Source organism: Talpa europaea (assembly GCF_964194135.1).
Source record: "Talpa europaea genome assembly, chromosome: 14".
Classification (NCBI taxonomy): domain Eukaryota; kingdom Metazoa; phylum Chordata; class Mammalia; order Eulipotyphla; family Talpidae; genus Talpa; species Talpa europaea.
Window position 1 is genome coordinate 7,487,428 of NC_140082.1, and position 27,354 is coordinate 7,514,781.

The 27,354-nt window shown below is 52.7% G+C and overlaps 1 protein-coding gene across 1 annotated transcript in view; it reads right to left on the reverse strand.

The window, feature by feature from the left end:
• TBX5 (T-box transcription factor 5) overlaps positions 1–27,354 on the reverse strand; it is a gene marked incomplete at its 3' end in the record, with an annotated part of 40,205 nt that overhangs the window by 8,504 nt on the left and 4,347 nt on the right. The window contains exons 4-7 of the mRNA XM_084253917.1: positions 26,995–27,142; positions 23,160–23,312; positions 15,869–15,960; positions 847–1,073 (exon numbers count right to left, since the gene is read on the reverse strand). Of these exons, the coding sequence (XP_084110043.1) occupies positions 847–1,073; positions 15,869–15,960; positions 23,160–23,312; positions 26,995–27,142 (620 nt within the window). The remainder of the gene's footprint in view (positions 1–846; positions 1,074–15,868; positions 15,961–23,159; positions 23,313–26,994; positions 27,143–27,354) is intronic.

A 27,354-nucleotide genomic window follows, 5' to 3' on the forward strand; every position in this document is an offset into this window, starting at 1 on the left:
AGTGTGTTGATCTGAAAAGGGAAAAGGAGGTTCCCTGCAGTGTGGCTTGTAATACTCCCGGGGACACTGGGAGCAGCCTTGCCGAGGGTCACCCTCTTCAGCAGCTACAAAGAAAGAGGCAGCTTTGGTTCAAGGAAAGATCTCTAAAATGTGTTCTAACATTAAAAAAAATGGAAGAGGGCCTCCCGGGTGGTGCAAGGGGTTAAGTCTCAGTGCTATGAAACTATCGCCAGCCACCGCAGCCTGAGTTCGATCCCCAGCCAGGGGGCTAACCCATATAGTGCAGCAGCAGACATTTCCTGTCTCCCCGCTGCTCCCCTCAGCAGTCTATTTCAGTAGATCTGTCTGATTTGCCCCCCACTCTGCCTCTGGTGAATCCTCCCTCACACACCACTGCACCTCTGGCCTACACCCCAGCTCTTGGGGTGCACCCCAAGAGCTATTTTATTTTAATAAATAAAATAAATCTTTATAAAAATGCAAGTTGCAAAATGCATTCAGCATATCAACTGTTCAAAGTACCAAGAAGACTATTTGTATATACACGTGTGTGTGTGTGTACATGTGTGCAGATGAATAATATAGGTCTGGACTGCATTTCAAATAAGTTTTCCCCAAAGAAAGGGCTAGAATAAGGCAAAGACATGTCAAAGGAGCCTTTAGTTGCACCAGCATGGTTTGAATGGCTCAGAATCTCTATGTGGTTTGGTTTTGCTTACTTTTCTAAAATAACTAAATATAAGGTGCATGGGTTTTGTTTGTTTGTTTTTGGTTTTTGTTTTTGTTTTTGTTTTTTTGCGAAGAAGGAAGAAGCAGAGAGGAGAACCAGGCAGATGGTCCACTCACCTTTCCTCTTGGTGCAATGGTAGATCTGGCCGTGCTCCTGGGGCAGCGGGTACGGGTTGGGCGGGGGCAGGAGGTCCTGGGAGGGACCGGACACGCCGTTCTCACACTGGTACTGGGAGCCCAAGTTGGATGATGTGGACAGAGCCCGGGGCTCGCTGCTGAAAGGACTGTGGTTGGAGGCCACTTTTTGTCTCACTGTGCTCCTGGGCACCACAGGATATTCTTTACTGAAAGAGACAAGATGGGAAAGAACTTTGGCCAGTGCCCCGGTATTCTCCCTGGTCCAAGCATCCCCCAAGAAAGTCACAGAGTGAGAAAGGAAGGGGTCTCTGATGAACAAGGCAATCCAGCTATGCTCAAGGAGATTGTAAGCCACAGAGACATATTTAGGCACTAACTTTTCACGCCTTATACATCAGGTGAGTAGCTATGGGCGTGTGTAGGAAGGTAAATCAACACTCTCAGTTAAGAACCCCTCTTAACGATCAATAACCCCATATGCATTTTGAAATATTTCGGCTCATTCTACATGTCTTTAAATTTCTTAATTCAAAACGTAGAAGAGGGCCTCCCTGGTGGCACAGCGGTTGAGTGCTGGGTTGCAAAGCTGCCTGCAGCCTCTGCAGCGCCGGTTCGATCTCTAGCCGCCGGGCGAGGGTCCCACATGGCGCGCAGACCTCTCCTGCCACCCACTGCTCCCCTCAGCAGTGTACTTCGTCAGTCTGCCTGTTCTGTTCCCCACTCTGGCTCTGGTGAATTCTCTCACCCTTCCGTGCTTCTGACTGTACCCAGTGCTTATATAAATAAATAAATAAATAAATAAATAAATAAATAAATAAATAAATAAATAAATAAATAAAAATGTAGAAGAACTGAGCTATCACTGAGGCTTAACTTCTAGGTCACCATCTTTAATAAGTGGCTCAAGCCCTTGCCTGAGACTAGCCACGCATGGTAGCTGACCACCTAAGAGAGCTAGGTGTGCTCCTAGGTTAACTGGTTAGTTTGCTGCTGGTGCCTTAGAATTTCCTTTTGAGCTTCTACACTTGTCACGCTGACATAAAACTTCTCCAAGCCTTGGTTTGCCCAACTGTAAAATGGGAATAATAGAAATCCAAAGGGTTGTTGAGAGAAGAAATGAGGTCATAGATGTGAAAGGCTCAGAACACACTTGGTACATGGTAAGTGTTCAAGAAATGGCAACTCTTGGCCTCTTGTCATTGTTTTTGGGGGACAGTGTAGAGAGTGAGAGAAGGGGACGAGAGAAAGGGATAGAAGGAAGAGCAAGGACAAAGGAAATAGGGATCTGGCCACGGGCTCTAAGCAGGTCCCTTCTTATCACTCAGTCACTGGTGGCTGTTTGAGCATCAGCCTTCCTGAGGCTGGGCTGTCACACAGGGAAACTGGATGTAACAAAATTCAATGGCACCATATGCACGGCCGCCTCCAAAGTGTCCAAAATCTGGCCCCTCACGCTTGTGATCGTTGCCTCCACATTGCACACCACCGATGCTTATCTCCTCCCTCACAAGAGCTGGGAAACACCAACAGCAGCCTCTCCTGGGAAGGAGCCCCAGGGAAGGAGCCCCAGGTGGGTGGGAGACAGACAACAGTGAGGGTTCACAAAGAGGCTGAGAGGAAGGGGCTCAAAGATAAAAGGGAGGCTTGGGAGAAACATCGAGTGTGTAAGAAAAGAAGGGTCTGACCCATAGCATTCCCACATCCATTAAGGTAAGGGGGCTGCCAACATTTGGGATGGGGAGAGGAAATCTTGGACAGGAGGGTAGCTGCTGCGGTGTGAGCTGATGGGTGGTGATCTGGCACATTCTCTCGGGAAGGCAATTTGAGCGCTATCATTTTTTTTTTAATACAATCATACGTCCTCATATGTCCTCCTTGAGGGTTAAATCAACTTGATAGAGCTAAACAATGAAGTATTCTGTATCTTTAAAAAGGAACATAGAGGCTGTAAATGCAGAAATCTGTGGAAGATCAATTAACAGGAGCTGAATTGTGAAATGGTTATTAGTGGGTCTCACCAGGAGTTGCAATTATGGGAAAACTTTTAGGTCAAATAGTAATAACAACAAAAACGACGACGAAGATGATGATGGTGATGCATCAGAGCCCGAGGAGTTTGGAGGGCTAGACCATAAACAAAGGAAATGTTTCCAGCCTCCTGGAGTGACACGTGACCTCTCTGGGGTCTCCACCCTCCCACATGGTACAGAAGGAAACAGAGCTGAGGGCCACAGGGGAAGGCCTGCTGGGATGAACAACAAATCAAATGGAAGATTCTGAAAGCTCCCCCCAACCTGCATTTCCCCCGACAGGGGTCCATGCAGGTGAAAGGGAGAGAAGAGCATTTGAATCTGAGGCCAAGTCATCTCTGCATCCAGGGAAAAGCGGATACTTGCGGAGAAACGTCCATCCTTCACCCAGCTCCCAGCAGCGCGCCTTCCGCCCTGCTACACACCCAGCCCAGCACCCCTGTGAGCTCAGGGAAGGCAGGTCACCCAGCCAAGTCTGAGCATCCTCATCTGTAAATTGGGGGGACTATGGAGAAACCACAGCTGTCTGCCCTGCATCCCTCAGATACCTTCCCTTCCCTCCATCACCCCCAGACACTGATGTCTTCCAAGGCACCTAAGGAGCAGCATGTAATGGAGACAACGAAGGTGTCAGATTCAGGAGCGTGTGCTCTCTGCCAAAGCTGCCATCCCCGTGCTGTGTGACCTCGGACATGGCACTCAACTTCTCTGAGCCTCAGGCGCCTCACATGATCGTTGAAAATACCCACTGACCTGCTCTAGAAAATTCCTGGCACTGAGTCAAAACCTTTACCAAATGTTTTTTCTGCCTTTACAAAGTGATCTGTGCTTCCAGCCCTTTCAGCTTCCCGGGAGGAAGCAGTTTCATGAGCCTGTTTCCTTAACTTGAAGGGTTTAACTTTGGGGGCAACTTAGGGACATAAACTTAGACTTCTAAAATGACACCTTGGTTTTCACTATCTTTCAATGAAATGCAGTATTTCTGTGGTGGGTGCATAGTGGAGCGCAGTTATAGTATCGGCTCTCGGGGCATCTGTGCAAAGAGGACCTCAGCGCCATTCTGGAGGCGGGCCAGTCCCGAGATGCCAGTCATGCCTGTCAATGCCCCCACGACTTCACAGTCACAGTAGTGGGAGATCTGCCCATAGATCTTGTCCCCAGGGCCTGTATAAAGTGCACAGACACGATGTCACCACTTTAAAAAGACTCAGATATCGGGCCTCCCCTGGGGGTGCAGCGGTTGAGCGCTGGGCTGCGAGGCTACCCGCAGCCTCTGCAGTGCCAGTTCATTTCCAGGCCACCGGCGAGGGTCCCACAAAAAAAAAAAAGGCTCAGACATCTCTGTTATATTATAACCACTTTCCTTTGCAATTGATGCGCTTTTGAGCTGCTACACTTGACTTTCCGCATTTAATCATATTATTCTGAGACGTACTCCATTGGCTTTCCCAGGCTGCCACAGAACCACGGGCACCGGGCAGGTTAAGAATCCCTCCTCAGGGCCTCCCTGGTGGCTGAAGGAGCTAAGCCCAACACTGTGAAGCTATACACAGCCACTGCAGCACAAGTTCAATCCCCAGATCAGGGAGCTGACCACGTGGTGCAGCAGACCTCTCCTGTTTCACCCACTGCTCCCCTCAGCAGTGTATTTCAGTCAGTCTGCCTGTTCTGCTCCCCACTCTGTCTCTGGTGAATCCTCTCACTCACCCCCCACACCTCTGGCCTGTACCCCAGCTCTAGCCTGTACCCGAGTATGCATAAATAAATAAATCTTAAAAAAAAAAAAAAAGAATCCCTCCCGATAAGAACTCACAGCAGCAAACTTAGCTGTGATTTTCACCAGGACCCAGAAGCAACGATTACTAAATGACTTTACCTCGTTACGTTTTTGTAAAGTTTTTAGCCACACATGTTAAATCTCACTCTGAGCAGTGATGACTGTGCAATGACGTACCTGTGGGCCTAACGAGGTTCCTCTAACCCATGTAGAATAAACACTTACCTGTTCCAGGGTCCACCTGACATCACCGCACAGAAGAGCAGGCTGCACCTCACGTGTTTTGAAGGGGCCTGTGTGGACCCACCTCTTCCTTCTGTGGCCCTGGGAAGTAGGGACCGGTCTTGCCCCCATTTTCCAGATTAGGAAACTGAGGCCCAGGCAGAGGGAGCCACTTGGGGGTCACAGACCCCCCAACATCCAAGCCTCTTCTAGATAGCCCCTAATTCTGTCTTTCAATCTCAACAACACAGCAGGCTTTTTCAGGGAGCACAGAGTTGGGAGACTCATCTCCCACCCTCGGGGATGCGAGAACCTGGGGCCCTGCCTTTGTCTGTCGTGCAAAAGGACATCAGGGTGGCCAGGCAGGGGACCGGGGCATGTGCTAAGATTCCATGAGGCAGCAGAGCCCCCCCCCCCGCCGAGACAAGGGTCCCCTCGCCCAGCCCCGTGGTGGCGAGTGCCATCCCTGGCCAGCGCGGGGGCCGCCACTCCGCTCTCCCCCTGGGGCCGGGAGGCCGAACAGAATGAAATTAGCTTTAAAGCTCGCATTTTGTGGGTCAAGCTACGTAATGGAAAGAAAAGAAGGAGCAAAAGCATGAGCATAATAAAACACCATGAAAGCTGCCACGGCTTGCCGTCAGCTCTCTAGGCGGCGCGGCTCGCCCACGGGGCTGTCAGCTCCGATAGGGAAGGTCAAAGCTTTTCGTTTTATATTCTTCACGGGGAGGGTTATTTTTTTTTTTTAATTAAAGAAAATAACTCCCAAAAAATGTTGGCGGAGGGAATTTACGAGAGAATGTATCGATGGACTCCACGGAATTCTCCCGCCCGGCCCTGCCAAGTTGCAAAATGACTCTTTGGAAAGGCCAAATCCTGTTTTTGATTACTAACCCTCACAGAAGTGGGAAAGTCATATTATCCCAATAACCACTTGTCCCGCACAGCTGGTTCCTCTCCGAGGAGCTGGAGGCCTCACGCCCACTGTCAGTCCCGCCTGGATCACTCCTGCCGCTGGGGGGACCCGGCCCCCCCATCACACAGGTGTGAAAACAGGCACGCGGGGGTCTGAAGGGACTTCACCGGCGCGCAGTGGGGAAGGGAAGAAAATGCCCCGGTCTCGATGGGGGGGTTCACTGGGCGCGTGGACACGCTCAAGACACGCCCGCGCCGCGAGCAGGTCAGCCGTTCCCCGGCTCACCTGGAGAGCTGGAGAGCACCCTGAGGAACCCAGGCACCGGGGAATCAATCAGTGGGAGTGAAAAGGCCCTGGTGCCTCTGGGAGGGGCACGATCCCCTGTCCCAGCACCATCCTCAGCCTCCTCCTCGTGTCCCTCCCTGTCCCCGCCCCCCGTCCCTTCCCCACCCTCCTCCTGCCCCAGCTCTGCACACATCTCCTGGCGCCGCACCCGCTGGCCTGGGGGGCTTCCACGCTGTCCCTCACCTGATGCTCACGGGCCCCTCACTTCCTGTGGTGACAGTCACTGCAGAGATCCAGAAATGGAGGCTCGGCGAGGCTGAGCATCTCGCCCCAGATCACACAGCTCTGGGCGGGCAGACTTGGGAACAGGAGCGGGTGCAGCATCCGGCGACAGGGGAGCTGGCGCTGGCGACGCCGGGCAGCAGCGAGATGGCCCTTTCCGTCTGCCCACCCCACTGCCGGGCACGTCGGGGGCCCCAGGCCCGCGCTCCGCTCACGGCTGCTTGGGGGTGCCCTCGGACGCCAGGGCAGGGGTCCCCGGGACCTCAGCAAACCCGGGGTGGGGGAGCCCCAGACCCGCCCGCCTCCCCGCCGGGCCCCTCTCACACTCTGTTCCACGTGAGGAGGCCGTGAATGACGCCATTGTCGCCAGGTCTGGGTCGTAAAAACCTTACAAGGGAATATTGAAACCCGCGGCCAAACTGCACGCAGCCCGCGCCAGCTAACGAACCCCAGCACCCCCGGCCAGGTTTCCACCGCAGCCCCTGAATCGGCCTTTTCACGGGAGCAGGTGGCAGGGTGCTGGGGCGGGGGCTGGCCTCGCTGTCCCCTGGCGATGCTCCTCCACTTCTGGCCGGTTCTTTCAAACCACCAAAGCGGGGCTCTGGGGCAAGGCGGGGTGGGGGGGCGGCGGTGTAAAATCCCGGCTCTGGGGGAGCAAAGGCCTCCTCCGGCTTGCACTTTCATCTGTGATGAAAATTTTCAGAGGGATGCCAAAGCCTCCACAGAGCACAGGCAATTTATTTCGAATACACGAAATAAATTAAATAAATTTAATTTGACCTGTGCACGCGCAGGGTTGGGGCCCGCTCCGCATAGGCGGGATCCGCTCAGGGCGGTTCATAAATAACCATCCTCGCCTTCATGTCTACCCAGTGCTTTGCAATCATTTTATTTGCTGCACACACCACACCAGCCAGCCCGAGAAGAGCCCAGTGGTGCTGGCAGGCCCACCCAGCCGTGAGCACAGGGTCCAAGAAGAAGTTACACGCATACCCCACCGCTGATTGAACCCGACTGCATGGGTTTAGCGGGTGTGGGGAGAACCAAGAAACAAAGCTACCTTCCTCTCCACCCTGAGCACCCACCTGCATGCCAGCTGTGGCTTGAGATCTTGGGGCTTGCTCCTAAATCTCTAGGTAATTTACCATCAGACGAGTCATTTGGAATTGAGGTGTGTGCCTGTCTCCTGCTCCAGCACCCAGCCGCCCCGGCTCCAGCACCCAGCTGTCCCGGCTCCAGCACCCAGCCACCACTGCTCCAGCACCTAGCCGCCGTAGCTCCAGCAGCACCCAGCCATCCTTGCTCCAGCAGCACCCAGCCACCCCTGCTCCACCACCAGACACCCCAGCTCCAGCACCCAGCCACCCCTGCTCCAGCACCCAGCCACCCCTGCTCCAGCACCCAGCCACCCCTGCTCCAGCACCCAGCCACCCCTGCTCCAGCACCCAGCCACCCACCCCTGCGTGGTGCTGGCAGGCGTCTTCCTGTCTCCCAGTCTCCATTGCCTCTCCCTGCCACTTGGTGCCACAAAATAACACGAGGACCGAAAGGTTTGCCCAATATTTGGGAACTGATCTTTTTCAATAAAAACCAACTTATATGTGACTTTACACTTTGAAGCAGAAGGTTTGATCTTGCAAAGATTTCAAGTGGCCGATCACTGCCCCCCCACCCCATCCAGCAAATATTAACTATTTAGAGTCTGCCCATTTTTCTAGGCAGAGATTCATCCTGTATTTGCTACTCGAAACAGGTCTGTGACTTAACAAAAAGGTTTTGAGCAGCACTACAGAGGCGGCCCTGGAATCCTGGGGAGAAGTCCTGGGCCAGCTGAGTGACTGATTCAGGACGCTGCCCCTTGCCTCAGTTTCTCTATTTTCAGAATGGAAATAAGCAGCGCCAGGTCACAGCACAGCTGGGCGCCTCCATGCATGCACTGATGGGAAGCTGTCGCTCGAAAAGCACATGCAAACTCAGTCTCTGGTGGTCTCCTGGAAACAGCGCCTCAAATGTGCTGCCAGGCACCTATTCTGAATTGCAGAGCTTAAGATTTCAGGTCAGTCCAATGAAACTTACATTCAGCACGTCTTTTGTTTTAGCAGCGTGGGGTGTTTTTATATTGGGGGTGGAAGGGGGAGGTGGCAAGAAGCACTCTGAGTTAGGGTCCCAGGCCTTCCGGAAGCTGGGAGGCTAGAAGGACTGGGACTAATTGATCTTTCTCCAACTGCTTCCAGTACTCAAGGGACATCGGGGGGTGGGGGGGGGGGCTTGGTCAAGCAGAAGGAAGTCAAGGACCTCCCAAGTCACCCCATGGCAAAGTCACCCCGACTAACCACTTCTGCATGAACAATAAATGTTCTCTGTATAAGGGTCCGCCTCTCCCACTCAAAACAAAACCCACCAAACTATGGGGGAGCTGGTCTTCAGGGGAACACATTTCTGATGGGAGAATATTACTGGGATGGAGAAGCTGAGAGGATGGGATTCAAAGTCGCCTGTGAAGGTATTTTTATAAAATATCACCTGGGATATTTTATAAAATACTGACCCCAGAATCTGGTATCAGTGTTTTGCAATGCTGCCTGGACACTGGACGTCTACAATGTTCCCCAGGAGAAACAAGTCTTACTACACAGAGTAGGACACGCGCTATGATCCCAGCCATACGAGATCCTGTAAAAGACAAAACTAACGCAAAGTAAAAATTAAAAAATCAGAACACTGACTGCTTCTGGTGGGACGGTGGAAGGGGCCCAAGGGAACTTTCTGGGGAGAGGATGTTGCAAAATAGGACAGGGACTTGGGTTTCGCAGGTATGTGCCATTTGTCAGAAAGTGAAAGCTGCACCTAAGATGTGTGCATTTTCACTGTAGGCAAATTTTACCTAAAATAAGGAATGATGAACAAAAATTGAATATTAGTTCATGATATGCACGCTGAAGTACACAGAAGTGGAATGTAATTGTGGCTGTGATTTAGTTTGAAATGTATCCTAAAAAGTATGTAAGATGGATGGACAGATGGACAGACGGCTGGATGGTGGGTGGATGGGTGGATGATGGATGATGACTGCAAGGAGGGTGGAAGAGGCTGGATGGACCGATGGATGTGTCACATGGCCAAACATTAAATATCGAACCTAAGCAGCGGGCATATAGGTGTCCACTGCACAATTCCCCCATGCTTTCTCTATGTCTTACATGTTTCATAATGAAACATTGGAGAGCACGCCAGCTACTTCCTACGTTCAGCCAAAGTCAAGCACTAAGTGGAAAATTGGGTCCCTTTTTTATAAAGCAGTCAAGCATAAAGGTTCTATTCCCCCCCCCCAAAAAAAAAGCTCACAGATTTTCCTGCTCATTCTGTGGGGCCAAGGGATTTCCCAGGTGTGGCCAGGAAACCCCTCCATCAGAGAACATGGGAAAGGGTATGTTGTGACCCCCACTTCAAGGTTCTGATTCAGAGCCTCTGAGGGTGAGAACTAGAAATCCAATATTTCCACCCCTACTCTCACCCCCAGTTAATACTAAAGTCTCCCAAAAGCTTGAGAAATGCTGCTCAAAGGTAGAGGAGTCATTTTTACCTCACACACTGCCCCTGAGGAGGAGGTACACTAGGGGGATGGGAGGGGACAAGTGGGGACAGTGTCGCAGGTGAGTGGGGAAAGTGGGGGGGGGTCACAGTTCTGAGCATCCATACCATCCACAGACAACCCGGACCCAAGAGGAGACCCCTTGGGATGAACCCAAATTTCACAGCTTTGGCCGGTTGGGCTTCCCAGCACCACCCCCTCTTGTCTGACATGAGTTCACACTTGGCGGCAGAGGAGACCCCGTGTGCGGCCAACTGCAAGTGGGGACTCCGTGCCCCTCCAGAATGCTCAGAATGCTGCTTCGGAACTCACACCCCACTGACTGGGCGCTGTGATCACCTCTAACCCTGGCACGAGACTAGCGAGCGCTGTGCCTTCTGTTTGAAAAACACCCACTCGAGGTTAAGAAGACTGAAAATTCATTAAATTCAAGCAACCGGCTGGAGAAGGAGGGAAGGCTGAGGCACAGGATTTCAGGGGCCCCAGACCCCACAAATGCCTTGAAAGGGTTTGAAATATTTTTCTATTTATATATATATATATTTTTTTAAGATTTTTTTTTTAAGATCTATTCATTTATACAAAAACTGGGGTAGAGGCCAGAGGCATGGGAGGGCGAGAGGATTCACCAGAGACAGAGTGGGGAGCAGAACAGGCAGATGGACCAAAAACACTGCTGAGGGGAGCAGCGGACGAGCCAAGAGAGGTCTGCCGTGCCATGTGGATTTTTCCCCACCCAGCTGGAATCAAACCCGTATTGCAGAGGCTGCAGACAGCTTCACAGTGCTGCGCTCAACCCCCTCAGCCACCAGGGAGGCCCTCTATTTATCTATCGTGAGCTCCTAGTTTTGCCAAACCTTCCAAAGGCGTCTTAGACCCAGATTAAACCCTGCCCTCCGGGGAGATGGAAGTGCAGAGAGGAACTTCCCTGTGGGCTAGAGGGGCACCATGGTCTGGGCCTGACAAGACCGACCCATCTGGTCCAGCTGGGACATTCTGGGCTCCAAACTTTCCTATACAGACTCTGGTTGGAGACCTCAAAATCCAGGTCGGCCAAAGTGGAACTCTCGGGGTTCCCCAGCTCCAGACAAGGGCCCCCAATGCCTGGCAGCCCACTGCAAGGAGGACGCGTAGCAGCCTCAGTCCTACCCCTGGAGACTCTGAAGCCACCAGTTCCCCAGGGTGACACGGCCACGACCTGCCAGCCCTCCGTGACACTCCACAGATGCCCTCCATGCTGCCAGACCAGGCGCTACCACCTATGCCAGGTGAAGCCGGAAGTGCGGGGAGCCCTTTGCTGTGCAGCCGTTGATAAGGCCTTGCTGGCCACTGGCGTGCGGGCAGCTAGAAATCCGGGGGAGTGTTTGCTTTGTTCGTGACCTTGCAGGTTGAGAATGTGGTGAGGGCTCTGCTGGGCAGCTCCTGCAGATGGTGCTGTCTGGGGCGGCAGGTACTGAAGGCCCCACCAGAGTGGCCTTTGGCTGGGAGCCCAGCTGGACTGTCCCCTGGAGGCTGGGCACCATTAGCAGTATGTGTGGAGGTGACTGAGGCCTGGTAGCCTGCAGCTGCATGAAGCCCGGGGCTCTCTGCAGGCCCCCAAGCTCCTCAAGGGGGCACTGAGGTTGCCTGTGCTTCCTGGTCCCTTTGGAGAGTAGAGGGTGCACTGGGTGGCAGAGGGTGGGGGGTGTCTCTGAAGCTGGGGTACCCTGAGGCCCGGTTTCAACCAACCTGGATTCAGAATCACACGCAGAGAGCAGACGGCACAGCCTGGAGCCCAGGGCTTCCTGGCTCGTCCAGATCAGGTCTGGGAGGACACATTCCGCAGCAGCGGCAGCCGGGACACATGCATTTCATCTGTTTGTTTCCTTATTTCCTCCACACACCTGGAGGTAGGGTCTATAATCTCCCCCATTTTACAGATGAGGAAACAGAGGCTCAGTGGAGTAGGGGAGCCTGGACCCCAACTCCAGTGGGCCTCATTCTCCTGGGTGTGGATCCACCGTTGTGCCCTAACAGCCCAGCATAGAGGAAATGACTCAAATGAGTCTCCAAGACTCGGTTTCCCCTTCTGCAACTAGGGGCCTGCTGGCCCAGAAGCTGTCCCTCCGGCCTCCACAATCCCACTTCTAGGAGCAGCCTCATCTGTCATGGCGTCACTCCCATCACCTTTGGAGATTTTGAGGATTACTTCCGCTCTAAGCCCCAAAATTTCTGGGCTTTGGTCTCTTTTCCCAGCTCAAACCCAGAAGGCCCGTCCCCCCAGCAGATTCAGATCCCTGCTTCCTACAAGGCCTCGCTCCCATCCTCTCAACAAAGGTGATTCCCTGCCCTTGACCCCACCCTGCTGGCCCTGGCCTTGACCCTGGCACCTCTGACTCCTAAAGGTTCAGAAGTTGTCTGAACACACGTTTAAGACCGAAGCGAAGGTCAAAGAAAGCAATGTTGTTTGAAAAGCCAGGGCCGAGAACCTCTCCAACAGCGGTGAGTGCTCATGAATTTCTCCCTAGGACGTGTGTCCAAGCAGGTCCTGCCCTCACATCTTGATGATGCTCACCCGATCTTGACACCAGCTCTAACGCTATTTAGCTGACATTTTCCCCTAAATACTCAGCCTTAAGCGAGGTCTCCTCTCTCCCTTCCTGCCACTCTTCTCTCCTTCCCTCCTCGCTCACTCTCATTCTAAGCAATAGTGTGCCCGTGTGCCTGTGCACCCTCTAAATTCATCTCACATGTCACCAGGATAAGGTACTGCATTCGGGAATACTGGTTTTAGGATGAGATGTTTTTTAAGCACAGTTTGACCTTGGCACATGTCTGCTAAAGACAGGATTTTAGAATGATTTCATTCCTTTGTGCTATTGCACAGCTCTCCCATTTTGACAAGAAGCAGTTACTGCTTCTGTAACCAGAAACCATAAATGAATGTTGGAAAGTGGCTAAGGCTCCATCTGCATTTTCCAAGCCTGGAGAGCTGAGGGAGGAGAGATAGTAGGGTGAGTGCCCAGACATTTGCCAAGCGAATCCCAGAGACACTTATGTGGGATAACTGTGAGTTAGTGCCCAGCCCTCTACCACCCCGCCCCTCTCCCTTCTTCCAATTGTTGGGATTAAAGGAAATTTCATCCCTCCTGCTTTGCTCTCCAGCCAGCTGTCACTGGGTGTGTGGGGGACAGGAAACAGGATTACAAGATTAACAGCAAGTCCACTGTTCCTGCCTGATTGTCATCACCCCGACTCCAGAGAGCCACTGTCCCCCACGGCACTACCTCCTGCAACCTGTGGTTTGGGATCACAGCCCAGAATACATCTGACAAGGCAAAACTTGGAGTAATGGGGAGGCGTCCCCCAAATCATGCCTTTTGTTGCACATGGACTAGGAGCGGAGCATTGATATGACTCACCCGCCGAGTGGAGGCTGTATTTATTCACGCCCGTTTTACAAATACGACTAAGGCTCCATCTGATAAAATCTCTTGCCCAAAGTCACATACTGATAAATGCAAAGCAAGGATTAAGTCAGGCTGGTCTGAGGCCAGAACTTTCTACTGGAGTCACTCTGCTTCTCTTCACCTCCTGCCCAGAGGTCACGTCTAGGGACCTGGACAGGTGACCCTTCCACTCTCCCAACATGGTGGGGGTTAGTTCAGCCCTCTGGTTCCCCAAGGCCACTCCTAATGTGGCCACAATGACACATGTGGCTCTTAGGCTGAGTTTCCATTCAACATGCCAATTACGGAGCACCTACTATTACCAGCCTCCCTCCCACATGCAAGTTCCAACCCAGAAATGAGACAGAGCTGGAACCCCAGTCAACCTTAGATAACTGAAGGGGGCCAGGGTGGGGGAAGCCAGTTCAAACCAATGCAGAGTCATCAGCCTGAATACCTGTGTTGCTCAGAGCTCAGCAGAGACTCCCCAGAGCCCCTGATGTGTGAGCTCTCACTCCCTGCACCCCCCACCTGCCTCCCTGGCAGTGTCCAGCATCTGTCCAGCCAGATTCCAGAGAAAATGGCCCTGGCCTGACCTGGGAGAGCAGGAAGGTCCTGGGAACTGATGTGCCCAACTACGACTTTGCAGCTTGTGACCAGGGGCAGCTTCTTGGAAGAGGCAACAGCTAGACAGAGACTTAGTGATGGGCAGGAAATGGCCAAGGGAGAAGACCAGGCAGGCCAAACCTTCTGTTTAAAACTAATGGAAGGAATACAGGCTTGGGCCTCTCCTTCAGCCTGATTGAGAGAGGGAAACTGGCCAGGGATAAAGCTGGAGGAGGGCTGGGCAACCGCACAAAGGGGTCTGGACCTTTCTACAGGAACGACCTTGGATGTGGAATAAACTCGTCTGATAAGTCTTTGGTCACTGCTTGAGGAATGTTCTGCAGAAGCACAGGACTGAAGTCAGGTCTATGCAAGCTTGGAGGCCATGGCAGGAGAGAAAGGAGGTGGCTGGAAGGGGCAGCCGGAAGGGCAGCAGGGGTGAATTCTGACACACGTTAGGAAGGCAGAATCCACAGGACCTAGGTGACTGGTGAAGTTCGAGGGGTGATTCACAGCACTTCGACTCTGTGATCCCAACTACTCTTGACCTGCTGGGAAGGAGGGGGCTGTTGGACTAAGCCCTTCGGCTATAGCTTGAGTGGGGTGGCCCTTCTCTGCACAGCCTAGACCCTCACCTGCACGCTGATCCCCGACCACACCTGGGGTGACCCCTCAGCTCACGTGTGAAGCGTGTTGTCCACTTTTCTATTGCCCAGAGAAGAAAGCCACGTCCAATTTCAAGAATGCAGATCCTTCCGGCCAAAAACATTTTAAAATGATCTTTTAAGAACTTGGTTGTTTTAGCCACGAAAAGCACCTTACTCATGGGTGATCTTGAATGTAGGGTGACAGGAGAGGCTGCATCCCTAGGATGAGGCAGGTTTATTTTGAAGGCGCAGGCAAAATTAGAGCTGCTCAGTCCTGTATCTGAAAACTATTTCCATGGCACCTATTTCTGAACCCAACGTTAAAACCACAAAGTCGCTGCCTCCCATTTCCTTAGGCCTTTGGTCTCCTCGGGGTGAGTCTGCCGGCCCATCTGTTGATATTCCCTTCTTGTGTCTTCCAGAAAGGATAAGGAAAAGCTTCCTAAATGATCTCATTTTATTTTGAAACACTAAACCCAACCAAAGGCGGGGGGTGGGGGGGCGGCAGGGGGAACACTTCTTAGTCAAAGGAATCAAGATGTATTTCTAATTCTCCTGCCATATGGTAAGTTATTTTGGAAGTCTATCAAGAGGTAGAGAGAATGTTGGACAAAACTGGCAGTGCTAATACAATCCTTCCAAATCGCAGCGAATTCCCACCGTGTGCATTTTGCTACGGCTCCTTCTATTCATCAAATCAGCAACCGTGACCACAGGACACATAAAAACACTGAGCCATTTTTAGCACCAGCTTCCAATCCCCCCACTGGACAGCACACGGTGTCAAGTGCGTCTGGGCTTCACCCCCAGGAAATCGAGTCGTTCACATGCCCTTTCATTTACCAAGCGCTGTTGCCAAAAAGACGATCATTCATCGCCCAGGACTTCTGGGAAGAGAGAGAGTGAGAGGAGCCCCTGGAGGGACAGAGGCGGCAAAGATCAGGCCGCGGTGGGAGGTTTTGCTCCCTGGGCAGATGGGGAACACTGAGGACCTGTGCCTTCCGGCATCCTGAGCTGCGGACCACACACAGCTGACCCCTCGGCACAACACCTCGAGATGCGTGGGAGAGGAACCCTCTGTGAGCTCATTCTCCTTCTCCTTGAGGCTTCACAGGGCCTCATCTCTCTGCGCCTGGGGGTCTCGGGCAGGAAGGCTGGTGGAGCGGGGAGCCAGACAGTTGGGGTGCAGAGGAGGGAGCCAAGGGGTCCCCTTGCTTACCTTTGTAATCTGGACATTCTGTGCAGCTCCATGTCATCACTGCCCCGGAATCCTTTGGCAAAGGGATTGTTCTCGATCTTTAATTGGGTGATCTGGAGGGAAGAAGAGAGACTGGTTTTCTCTTGATTGCTACAAGACTACCTCCGGACAGGAGCTAATAAGTGTCGGGGCGACACAGCCTCTGGCAACCGCGAGCGGTCAAGGAAGCCAGTCACGTCAAAGAGACCCACCCCGTCATTCCAGTGGAAGCTCAGAAGAATGTTCTAGATCAGACTGCTTTTAACAGAGGAAAAAACCTGGTTTCGGTTTGCCCGTTAATTGGAGTCATGCTCTGCCTACCAGCCGGGTTTTCTTTTTTAATCTAGCGTTTTGTGTTCCCAGCCCAATCTAGACCTCCGCACCCGGTCCCGCCTCCCCCTGGCACGCGGGGCTGTTGACACGGTGTGGCACATCTGGCCGCGTGGCATGCACTGCGGGAAGGGCGGGTCCAGGCCTGTGTGTCTGGACAAAACACGACTTGATGGCTGCTTTCAAAAGCCCTACTGGGCCTCGTTTCATGTCGGTTTCATAGTTCCTCAGAGTTTACTAACTCATGGAAAGTGGTGTCTAATTAAGCAAACACCCACCTATAAGATAGCACGTACGAGAGCTACCCAGCACTCCACCCGCTTTAATTATCTACGTAAGGAAGAAAGACCCTCTTCTTTTTTGAAAAGTTTTGTTGCCAAGAACAGTAATAAAACAGAGTCTTTGATTCCAGGCCCAGAAGTTCCATAAACCATCAACATATATTCATTCTATCGGTGTGTGTGCTTGGTAACAGGTCGAGGTGAAGGCGGCGGCCCTAAGGAGTTTGCTGGAAGCCATTCCTGAAAGCTGCGTGTACGTGTTAATATACCAAGTCACCTTCACCGTCGTCATCCTATCGGCATAACACCAGCGCACAGGTCTGCTTAGTACTTCTATTTAAATCAAACCACTTTTGATTAAAATGCATTCCATGAAAAGACATCATCTCACATCTCTAGATGTCAAGCTAGAAGCACTTGCATTCGACGGAAATTCTCTCTTCTGGTACCCACCAGAAGACCAAAATGGCAGCCTGCCTTCTCTTTGTTGCAAGGGGAGACCAGACTTCGAAAAGTGTTTTGCACAAACCGGTACTTAACTCTGACTGTCTCCCTGAAAGATGGTCGGGAGAAAGACCATCCCAATGAGAACCACTTTCTATGATTCCATCATGTTCAAGTAGCCACAAAAATCATCTCATGTACTTCCAGAAAACGCGTTTCTTTGATACACTAAGGGTGATGAGTGGTGCACCCCCTCATTTGTCCATTTGGGGGCAGGCATTCTGGCACGTCCTGTTTTCTGGCAGGATGGTCGGATGAGGTTTCCTTCTAACTCCAAGACCCCATAGTGAACGTAAAATTACTATAGATAGAGACAGATAGCGTTCTTAGATAATGTGTGTTCACAATAAAAATACACGTAAAATAAACATTTTTTAAGCTATAGTTAATGATTCCAAACATATGACATCCTAGAAAAGGAAAACAGAAAGATGAGTGGCTGCCAGGGACTAGTGGGGAGAGTGAGGTGAACAGGAGAGTACAGAGGACTCCGGGACTCAACAGACAACTTGAGACGAATGACAATGGTGGTGCCTGTCATCACCGCGCCCAAAGCCCACAGGCCTCACAACGCCCCGAGAGTGATCCTAAACTTGAACTTGGACTTCGGAAGGCAGCTCTGCCCTCTGCTCTACCACCAGCACTAAACTGCAGACTTGGGGTGATAATGATGTATAACAAATGTACCATCTGGTGGGGGATGATATGGGGGAGTTTGGGGGGACAGAGGGTATTTGGGAATGCTCTGTACTTTCCACTCGACTTTTCTGTGAACCCAAAACCATTCCAAGAAATCTGGTTTTAAAACACTTTTAAATCCACAGATTTTTTAAAATGGTATTAATCTATTAGTTCATGTGAGTAGTTGTGGGGACACACATTTCCTCCTCCCTGTTTTTTTTAACTGTCCCCTTTCCTGTGGCTTTCTGATTTTAACCTGACTCTTCAGAATGAGTAGAAAAGTCTGTAAAATCCTTCTGGAAAACAGCACTGTGAGTGCTGCCTATTCATCCTTCTCTCCCCAGCCCCCCACGAATGTGTTTTCCGGGCTCCATTCTAGTTTGAGTCCTCTCACCTGCTGGACCTCGTTCCCGCTCAGATCTTGCCACGATACAAGGCGACCCAATGGACCATTAATTATTTTTTTAAAGGGGGTGCAGCCTCAATGGCTAAGTAGAGCTGACACCATTTAAAAAGAGCTGGAGGGCACCCGACCACCCTCTCCCCAGACCCTGAAGCATCCCGAAAACATAGACGGCAGAGAGGGTGTGGCGTCCAGCTGAATGCCGTGGCCGCCGTGGTGTCACCGCTCTGCCAAGAGCTGGCAACATGACATTACCCCAGAAAAAAAGAAAGGGTGGCTTTTGATGTTTTATCAGCAAAAAGCTTTTGCTCACATCCATTCCCTGCACCTCACATGGGTTCCCTGCTACCTAATTCTTGCACTTACCACCACAGCTTCCAGAAATAGGAGTGCCCAAGACCAGCTCGGTGTGCAAGATACAGATTTCCTCAACCTACAACGGGGTTACATCCCCATAAACTCATCCTCCGATAATAAGTCAAAAACGCATTTACCATACACCCACCCTCTCAAGCCTCACAGCTTCCTCGAGTACCCTACCCATGCTCAGAACATTTTGTTAGCCGACAGCCGGGTAAAGCCATCGAACACAGCCATTTCATAACAAAGTAGAATATCTCATGTGACTTTAAATGCTGGGCTGAAAATGAAAATCGGGATGGTCGCCGCCTGGGGATGGCGTGGCTGCCACTATTGAGGATCACATGAGGATTGTACCCCATGTTGCGAGCCCAGGAAAAGAGTGGAACCCCAAATCTGGCATGCAGTGTCTACTGAATTGATACTGCCTTCCAAACATCACAAAGTCGAAAGCATTTCCACGGTAAGGCACGGAAAGCGGGGGATCGTTAAGACGGACGTCGTAAGCACCTGGACGTGCTGATCTTACATGGCTTGTAAACTGAGGCTCTCGTCCTGAGCCTACAGGACATGAGAACTGCCCCTGAGAAATGTTCACCCGCCAACTTCGAGGCAGTGAACGTGTCTGCCTTGTGTCCTGCGCGTCCACTCACATACGACAACCGAATCTCTGAAATTCCCTTCCCAGCACGCCGGCTCGCTCCCTCCTGGGCACGCGGGCTTGGACGTCCGATGTGCACCAAAAGCCTCCACTGAAACTGACTTCTCTGCGTCACATAAATGTACTCCCTCTAAAATCAGCATAAAACCGGATATCCGGGGGGAGCGCTGGGGGTGGGGGAAAAACAAATATAAATGCCAGCTCCAACCAGTGAGACAGAGGTTGTAAAAATTAATGAGAATAATTGTCGTGAATTCTTGCTTTTGAAAAAAAAAAATGCCCTCATGAGGGCCAAAAATCTTAATTATGTCTCTCTATTAGGGGTTCATTTCCTGGTTCCAACCAGAAAGCTCATACCTCATAAATACAGACTCCTTCCACGGTGATTTAGGCAGGAGGAAAAGGCCTTTTAATGGCAGAGTAAGGTAATATCGGGGGATGGACACGCGAACACAGAGCCATTGTCGCGGGGACAGGGAACGGAGATGTCCACGTGACCTTTTTTTAACACCTGAACATTTCTAGGGACGGCCGTGGAGCTGCTGACAACCGCAGTGAAAACCTTACAAAAACGCGTTTCACAGAGCGAACGTCGCTGGGGAAGATTCGAGTTTTTAAATATCATTTTCAGGCTGTCAACCATCTGGGGAAATAACTCCCAAATCCAGCTTGGGATCACAGCTGGCCTGAGGAAATAGGCCCTGTTGTTAGGAGCAAAAATGAGCTCTGCCACGTACCTGCCTCCACCTGGTACCTGCATCCAAGGGGAGAAAGCCTTCTGAAGACACTGAGCCCTTCTGGACCAAAAAAAAATAATAAATAACTGGTGCCTCGCACTTTCCTAAATTGTCCCGGCCATTTAATCAGCGGGCTTGCTTTTCTTTCCCTGCTCACTTATCCAAAGCATGATGCTGGGCAAAGAGTCCTTGAATTGATGACATGATCGGGGAATGAACTTATAACTAAAACCACAAAGACTAACATTTGTAGTTGTTTTTCAACCACAGTAATAAGAACTTATTGAAAAATCTCAGACTTTCGGGTTCTGAAACACTCAGGGCGGCAGAGAGGACCCAGGGCCCACATTTTGCACCGAGCGGCCTGTCCATCAGCCCGTGGTGAATGCTCAGGCCCCAGGATCACGCCCCACGGGGTGCAGGCTCCACGCACACCCCGCATCGCACACCTGGCATGGAGGATCTCGCTCCGGCCTCGCAACCACAACCACAAATCATTCTCTGATTAGCCCCAGCGCGCAGATGGGTACAAACGAGTTAAGCAATTTTCCCAAAGTCAAATGGATTTGAGCCCAGACAGTCGCCTCCAGAGCCCTACCTGAGCCCTACACGTGGTGACTTGCACCCACGAGTCTCAACACTCGGGCCAGGTGGGACAATAAAAGAACAAGGCCGGGTCCACAAATCACACTCCACCTGGCGCTTTTATTTAAGTCACACGTCCTGTGTCCGCGTGGGGAACTGGGCATGTTCGCGGGGACCTGACGAGGAAGGGGCTTTCGGACTAGCCCCTGACAAAGAGCAACAGTTTTCAAAGTGGGGAAACCTCCTAGGATGGAGAGGGACAGAAAGCTGCACCCCGTGAGACCCCTCCTCTGGACACTGGGCTGGCTGAAAAGAGCGATGCACAGCTGGCCCCGCTCCCCGGGGTGTGTGCCTTCGGGGTGCTCGCTCGCATGCACACGTCCAGATGCAAATTTGCAGACACATTTTTATGCTCGTGAGCATTTAGACACAGCTTCTCACATGGATGCTCAAAATTCACACAAACACACCCCACAGGGCGGTCGTACAATCTGTTACACGCACAGATCACTAAGTGTGTTCTTTAGGGAAGACTTTTTTTTTTTTTAAATAGAAATCTGAGGAGTGAGTGGTAGTCATAGTAACGGACTTGGGAGTAAATAGATTCGTATGTCGAACGAATAATGCTTCAATATTTGCGATTTATTGTACGACAATTATGCCTCAATAAAGCTGTAAAGAGAGAGCTCCCCCAGATCGACCTTGATGTACCCTAAGATCACAAACGCACAGAGCTTAAGAATTTCCCTAAAATGAACAGAGCGCCCTCACATTTCTCCAGCAGGTCACTTTCTTGTGTACCCCTCTTTCTGTCTTTCCTGTATGGACCTGATTCTCTTGGCAAAAGAAAAAAAAATCCAACATATTTTTGGACCCTCAGTCGGATCCGGGAGCCTCCAAGCATATATATGGGGATCTGTGCTCCTTAACTCCTTGCTGCTATTTTTTCTCATTTTTTCCCCGTGACCCTCACCACAAAGTTAAACATAGGTTTACTGCAGCCTTACAGGAAACAGGTTTGTTTGGCGCAGTCAAACTCAAATTAGCCTGCAATAGTTTTGCAACTTACAAGGCAATTGACCTCAGTGCTTTTTGCTCTTGCTGGTTCAAGGGGGACCAGGGGGGGGCTCAAAAAATCCTTGTTCCCCCTTAAAACATCCTGCCAGGCCCGGCACTACACACTTTGAGTGGAGGGTCTCATTTCATCCGCATGATAAAAAATCATTCTCTCGGTATCGCCATTTTACAGATGGGAAAAAATGAGTAAGGAATTTGCCCAAAGTCAAATGGATTTGAACCCAGGCAGATTTTCTTCTAAGGGAAGTTCTCTCCAGACGGGGCTCCAGACAGCCCGTGCCCTGGCAGGAATGATCCGTGACAGTGGGGCCTGCTCGTTGACGATCTGAATTTGTAGGTCCTGCAGCATTTTGTACCTGCCTTGGCTTCATTGGGCGGTGGGTGGGGGTGGGGGGGCTTGTCTGATACCCAGCCTGCACTGGGATACCTGGACGGGCGGAGGCTTTAGGGCACTCTGCCCACCCGCTCCCTGGCCTGGTCTCTGCAGCCTGGCTTCAGAGCCCCGTGCCCTCACTGTGCAGGGGGCACAGGAGTTGTGGATGGGGACAGGTGTCCCCACATAAGTTGTCCACACAACCAGACCATACTGATCTCAGATAGAACCCCTACTGTCCTTCCCACAACCCTCAAGCCCCAAATCACTGCTAATACCCCAATAATCTACCAGCCCAATGGGGGGACAGAGCACCCACACACACACACACACACACACACACGTCCTCCCTTTCCCAATTCCAGATCTCTTCATAGGGAGGCTCAGGAAACATTGCATCTTGCCCCTCCCCACCCCTGAATAAAATGCAATTCAGGTTTCTACAAAACAGAAGTGAATCCTGACAAATCAAAATAAATCCTTTCTCCTCAGGAAAAGTAGGAGCAACTTCCCCAACCTGGGGTCATGGAACAGGGGTTCCAATCTGTCAGACTTTGGAATTCCAAAACAGGGTGTGGGTTTTGAATAGCACGGGGTCTGCCCCATCCTATCTCTGCACCAAACTGCAGCACCTTCTCCCAAACCACCCACTGGCTGCCAGCCTGCCTCCCCTCACCAACCCGGGGGGTTCATGGGGTTGTGTCTAAGTTTTGGGGACTGAGGTCCAGGCTGCTGAGGGCATAAGTTGCTCCATTTTTGCCTTTGTTTCAATAATGCTAACATGGCTTTAGTGCCGTCATCACTGATTAGGGAAGCATCTGGAAAATCCAAGCCCAAACTTTCCAACCCCTTTGCCACCTGCCCAGATTTGAGTTAAATGCATCCAGCAGGCAGGGGGAGAGGAGACAGACCCCACTGGGAAAGATGCCCCTCACCCCAGAATGAAGGTTATAGGCCCCCACCCGTGCTAGAGCCGTGCTTCTGGCTGGCCATTTTGAGTGTAGCAGGATGCCTTCTCGGTGCATTTGAGTGCAAACCAAATCTTTGCTTTGACAGGTTCGAGTCTAACTGAGGGGTGTGTGTGTGTGTGTGGACGTGCACCAAGCCTGTGAATATAGTACAAAGAGCGGCTATAGCTAGTGCCCACCCCAGCCCCACGAGGCAGAGGTAGGTGCCTGCTGTGGGAGGCCCCTCTCAAAGCACAAAGTTCCGGGGTAGACCCTGGAGACTCCTGCCGAAGAGCTTGCACCCAGCACGCTGCTTCCTGGCCAGTGGGCTTACCTTGTGGTTCTGGTAGGAAGTCACGGCGATAAACGCTGTCTCAGGAAAGACGTGAGTGCAGAACGCAGTATTTTTTGAGCCAAATCCATTATTTTCGTCCGCTTTCACAATGTGTAATCTGGGCTGGTATTTGTGCATGGAATTTAGAATAATCTAAAAATAATAAAGAAAATGAGATTGGGGGAAAAAATCAAAACCCTTTTGTTTCCAGATAAAACCCCGCTCTCCACCCTTCCAAGTGAGCCTCCTTACACAAGTTCACACACACCCAAAAAAAAAAAAAAAAAAAAGTTCGTTTTATTCTCCTGTTTTGAAAAGGGGCCAGAGATTTCATTAAAAAGAAACATTTCAAAAATGACAATTTCCAACCGAAAAAGCCAGGGTAATATTCCAGGAATCTACCCAAAGCACACAGGGCAGTAAATCAGGATTCTTAATAAAGTTTGTTTAATAAATTAACTCCCTGCATCGGGCACTTCCCGCCCCCAACCGGAGTCCACAAGTCTGGAGCAAGAATCTGGACCTGCAGGGAGTGGAGCAACGATTTCGAAGGAAAGGGGAGAAGAAACAAACAAACACGTACACACAAGATATCCCCCCCACCCCAGCTACCCCACCCCCCAAAAAAACGTACAAAACTCTAAGAGGTGCAAAGGAAGAGACCCAGCATTTGCAGGACTGGATTAAAACCACCCTTCGGGGCTTTTGTTTAGAGAATATGCAAAGTAGAAACAAGGAAAACAAGAGCATAGTGAGGAGGTGGCCTCTGAGGTGGAGAGGTGCTGGGGAGCAGCAGCCCCTGGTTGCACCCCCACCTCGGGGATGCCTCTGAGGTTCTCTTTCTCCAACTGGACCAACTTTTCAGAGAGAACTGGGGCATCTGCTGCGCGGGGAATGTTCTCTTTCTTCTTCCTTCCTCTCTGCAGCATGTTTCGGGTGCTCCGAGGACCAGGGGTCCTCACTAGTGCAGCGGACGGCTGGCATTCCCACCCGCTGCAAATGTTAGGGGGACGCACCCAGGACCGTGGGCTCGCGGGTTCCAGCATCAGCGCATCCTTCCAATAAAACCGCGTTGGTTGCTCAGATGCCGCCTGGGCGCTGATGCTCCCGGGGGGCTGCTGATGCTGATATTCACCAGGACGCTGGGCCTTGTACCCACGGGGTGGGCGAATGGCCGCGTCTCGGGGGCGAAAGCCCGGCTCGCCTTTTCTTCCCCAGGACCGCAAGCCGCAGCGGGAGGATGTCTGGGCGTCTTTGATTACTCGCAGCGACGACCCTGGGGCCGGGTTCTTGGGCCAACCCTCGGGGCCCGCCTGGGGGAGGGGCGAGGCCGGCGGACCCGCGCCCCCGAGACGGGGCGCGCGGCGCTAATCTCCGGCCGCCTCCCCGGCCCGGCCCCTGCCCGGCCGATAGCGACGCCGCCGGGGCCCTGGCGACAGAGAGACGCAGCGGGGCCCCGGGGTCGCCGCAGCCCCCGGCCGGCGCGGCCATCGTCCCGGCTTAGCCAAATTGCTTTGACGGGCTGGGGCCGAGTGGAGACATCAGCGCGAGGACGATCTCATGGCTCCTAATTTCATGCAGGGGGGCGGCTCTGCACAAAGTCCCGGGCGTGGGGTGGGGCTGCGCGGCTGCGGGGGACCCCGGGCAGCCCCGGGCACCGGTCCCTTCTTCCCGGGCGCGCAGGGCCTGAAATCGCAGGGAACGCGCTTGTCCCCAGGCGCCCGCTGCGCGCGACCCCAAAAAGACGCAGAGGGAAGCTAGCTGTGCCCCCGGCTTCCAGGGACACCCCCACGTAAGGGTCCCGGCTCTGGAAGGAGCCAGCCAGGGGGAGTCGCGGGGGGGGGGGGGATCCTCCACAAAAGAGCCCCGTTCTCTTTTTGCTCTTGAAAGGGGCACAAAGCGGACCAGACAGGGCCTCCCGGGTGGTGCAGGGGGTTAAGCACCGCACTGTGAAGCTGTCCGCAGCCTCTGCAGCACGAGTTCGATCCCCCCAGCCGGCCAGGGAGCTGGCCAGGGAGCTCCCCACAGTGTACAGCAGACTTCCCCTGTCCTGCCTGCTGCTCCCCTCAGCAGTGTATTTCAGTAGATCTGCCTGTTCTGCTCCCCACGCTGTCTATGTGAGAGGTGAATCCTCTCACCTGCACCTCTGGCCTGTACCCCTCTCTTGTATGCATAAATAAATAAATCTTTTTCTAAAAAAGAATTAAAAAAAAAAACGATCAGACAGCCTCCCCACAGACTCCAGGTCCCATCTGCAGTCTGCATGCGTGAAAGAAAGAGCCACAGGGCCAGCTCCGCCGTTTACAGGAAGAGTGGAGGTATTTTACCCAGAAACTCCCAGCTGCAAAAGGGTAAACAGCCTCCTGCTGACCCCACCCCTGAGGGCTTCTCCACCACAGCCCCCTCCGGTGGTTTCCAGGCTTCCACCTGAAGGCTCCACAAGAGCAAATTCCTCATTAGGACCTTTGCAAACCACCCCTTCCTCCCAGTTAAATCCATTCCCACTCCATTTCCTCCAGCTGGGGACAAGGGGCCTGCTCAGGGGCCGTAAAGAGAGGACCGGCAGGGCAGGGACCAGTTCCGGAGGCGAGACCAAGGCACAAACCCTTGTTCCGAAAACAAGCTGTGTGACCTTGGGCGAGTCCCCTCCCTCCACTCCCATCACCGGGGCTGAGGCTTTCAGCCTCCTGTGCAGACCAAGGGTGGACGCCAGGGAGCAGCGTGCGAGGCGGAGCCCCCCCCACCCTCCAGCCGAGGGTCGAACACTGATCCCCACGGCTCTGTCCTGCGGGTTAGTTATTTCCAATGATGTAATGTTTCCAAGAGCCAGTGTCTTGTTCTTCATTTGTTTTCTTTTGGGGACAGAGGGTGATACCCCGTGGGGAATCCGATAAAGGCCACACATTCTCCCAGAGGGTGGGAGATTGCGCACTGACTATTCCACAGGCAGTTTCAGGGGGGTCTGTCCTCTCCTGGGGTCCCTCAGGACCCAGGTCCAGGTTTGCCTGCTCTGGACATGGCGGGAGAAGGAGAAAGTTGCAAGTTGTAACCCAGATCATCCAAGAGGATAGAGAGAAAGGGAGCAGGATCCCAGAGCTGGCTCTGGTGCGTTGGTCTCCCCATCTGTAAAAGAAGGGCCAGGTGGCCTGGGGTGTCCCTCTCAGCTCAAGCACCCCCATAATAAGGCAGGTTCTGGAAGGAATAGGAAAGCTGTGTTGATTCAGCTTCACTCAGTCTGTGCTGGGTACCCACCTGGGGAGGGGGACCCTGTTTTCTGCAGGACGGAAGGAAACACAGCCCCCTGCCCCTAATCACGGACAGGGCTGGGTCAAGGACCTGGCTCCCTGGCCCAGCACGCAGACCAGAACGAGCAGCTCAGTCACCCCACCTCCCGCCCCTCAGCAGAGGCAGAGGGCTGGGTGCGGCTGCAGGGATGCGGTGTGGGGGTCTGGGCCAGGAGAAGCGGCCCCATCCCTGCCACCAGAGAGACAAAAACCTGAGCACGGCAGAGAAGGCCAGGGAGGACGTTCAGGCCCAAACCGAGTGGGGAGACAGAGACAAGAGGAAACAGAAGGTAAGAGAAGTAAGAGAGGAGAGGCGGGAAAGAAGAAAGAAGCGAAATGGAGGCCAGCTCGAGAAGCAAAGGGCCTGAGAAAAAGACCTGTACAAAGGGTGGCCGGGAGGCCGAATGGAGGGTGGGTGGCTCCAGGAGCCCCCCGGGTGAAAACCTTTAAGGAGGGAGAGGAGAAAGGGGGTGGCAGAAGTGGGGGGCGGGGAGAGAGAAGAGGCCTGGGACAGAGACCAGGGCTGGGCGGGCGGCACACACACGACTTACATGCCCGAAAGGGTCCAGGTGGTTGTTGGTGAGCTTGAGCTTCTGGAAGGACACGAGCTGCCTCATCCAATGCGCCCCGGTGGCCGGCGAGTCTGGGTGCACGTAGAGACGACCTGGCATGGCAGGCTCCGCTTTCCCGGTCACGGACCTAGGAGAGACAGAACCCCCCGGTTAGCGAGAGTGTACAGGGGTCCCCCAGAGCCCACACCGGCAAGAGCTGCTGGTGGTGGGAATGATCTGGAAATAGTCCCACCCTGAGATCTTGCTTGGGCGTGTGCAACCCCAGATGCCCAGAACACCTGGCACAGGTGTCGCGGTGACCCTACTTCTCCCACCTCATTGGTCTCCCCCACCAGGAGC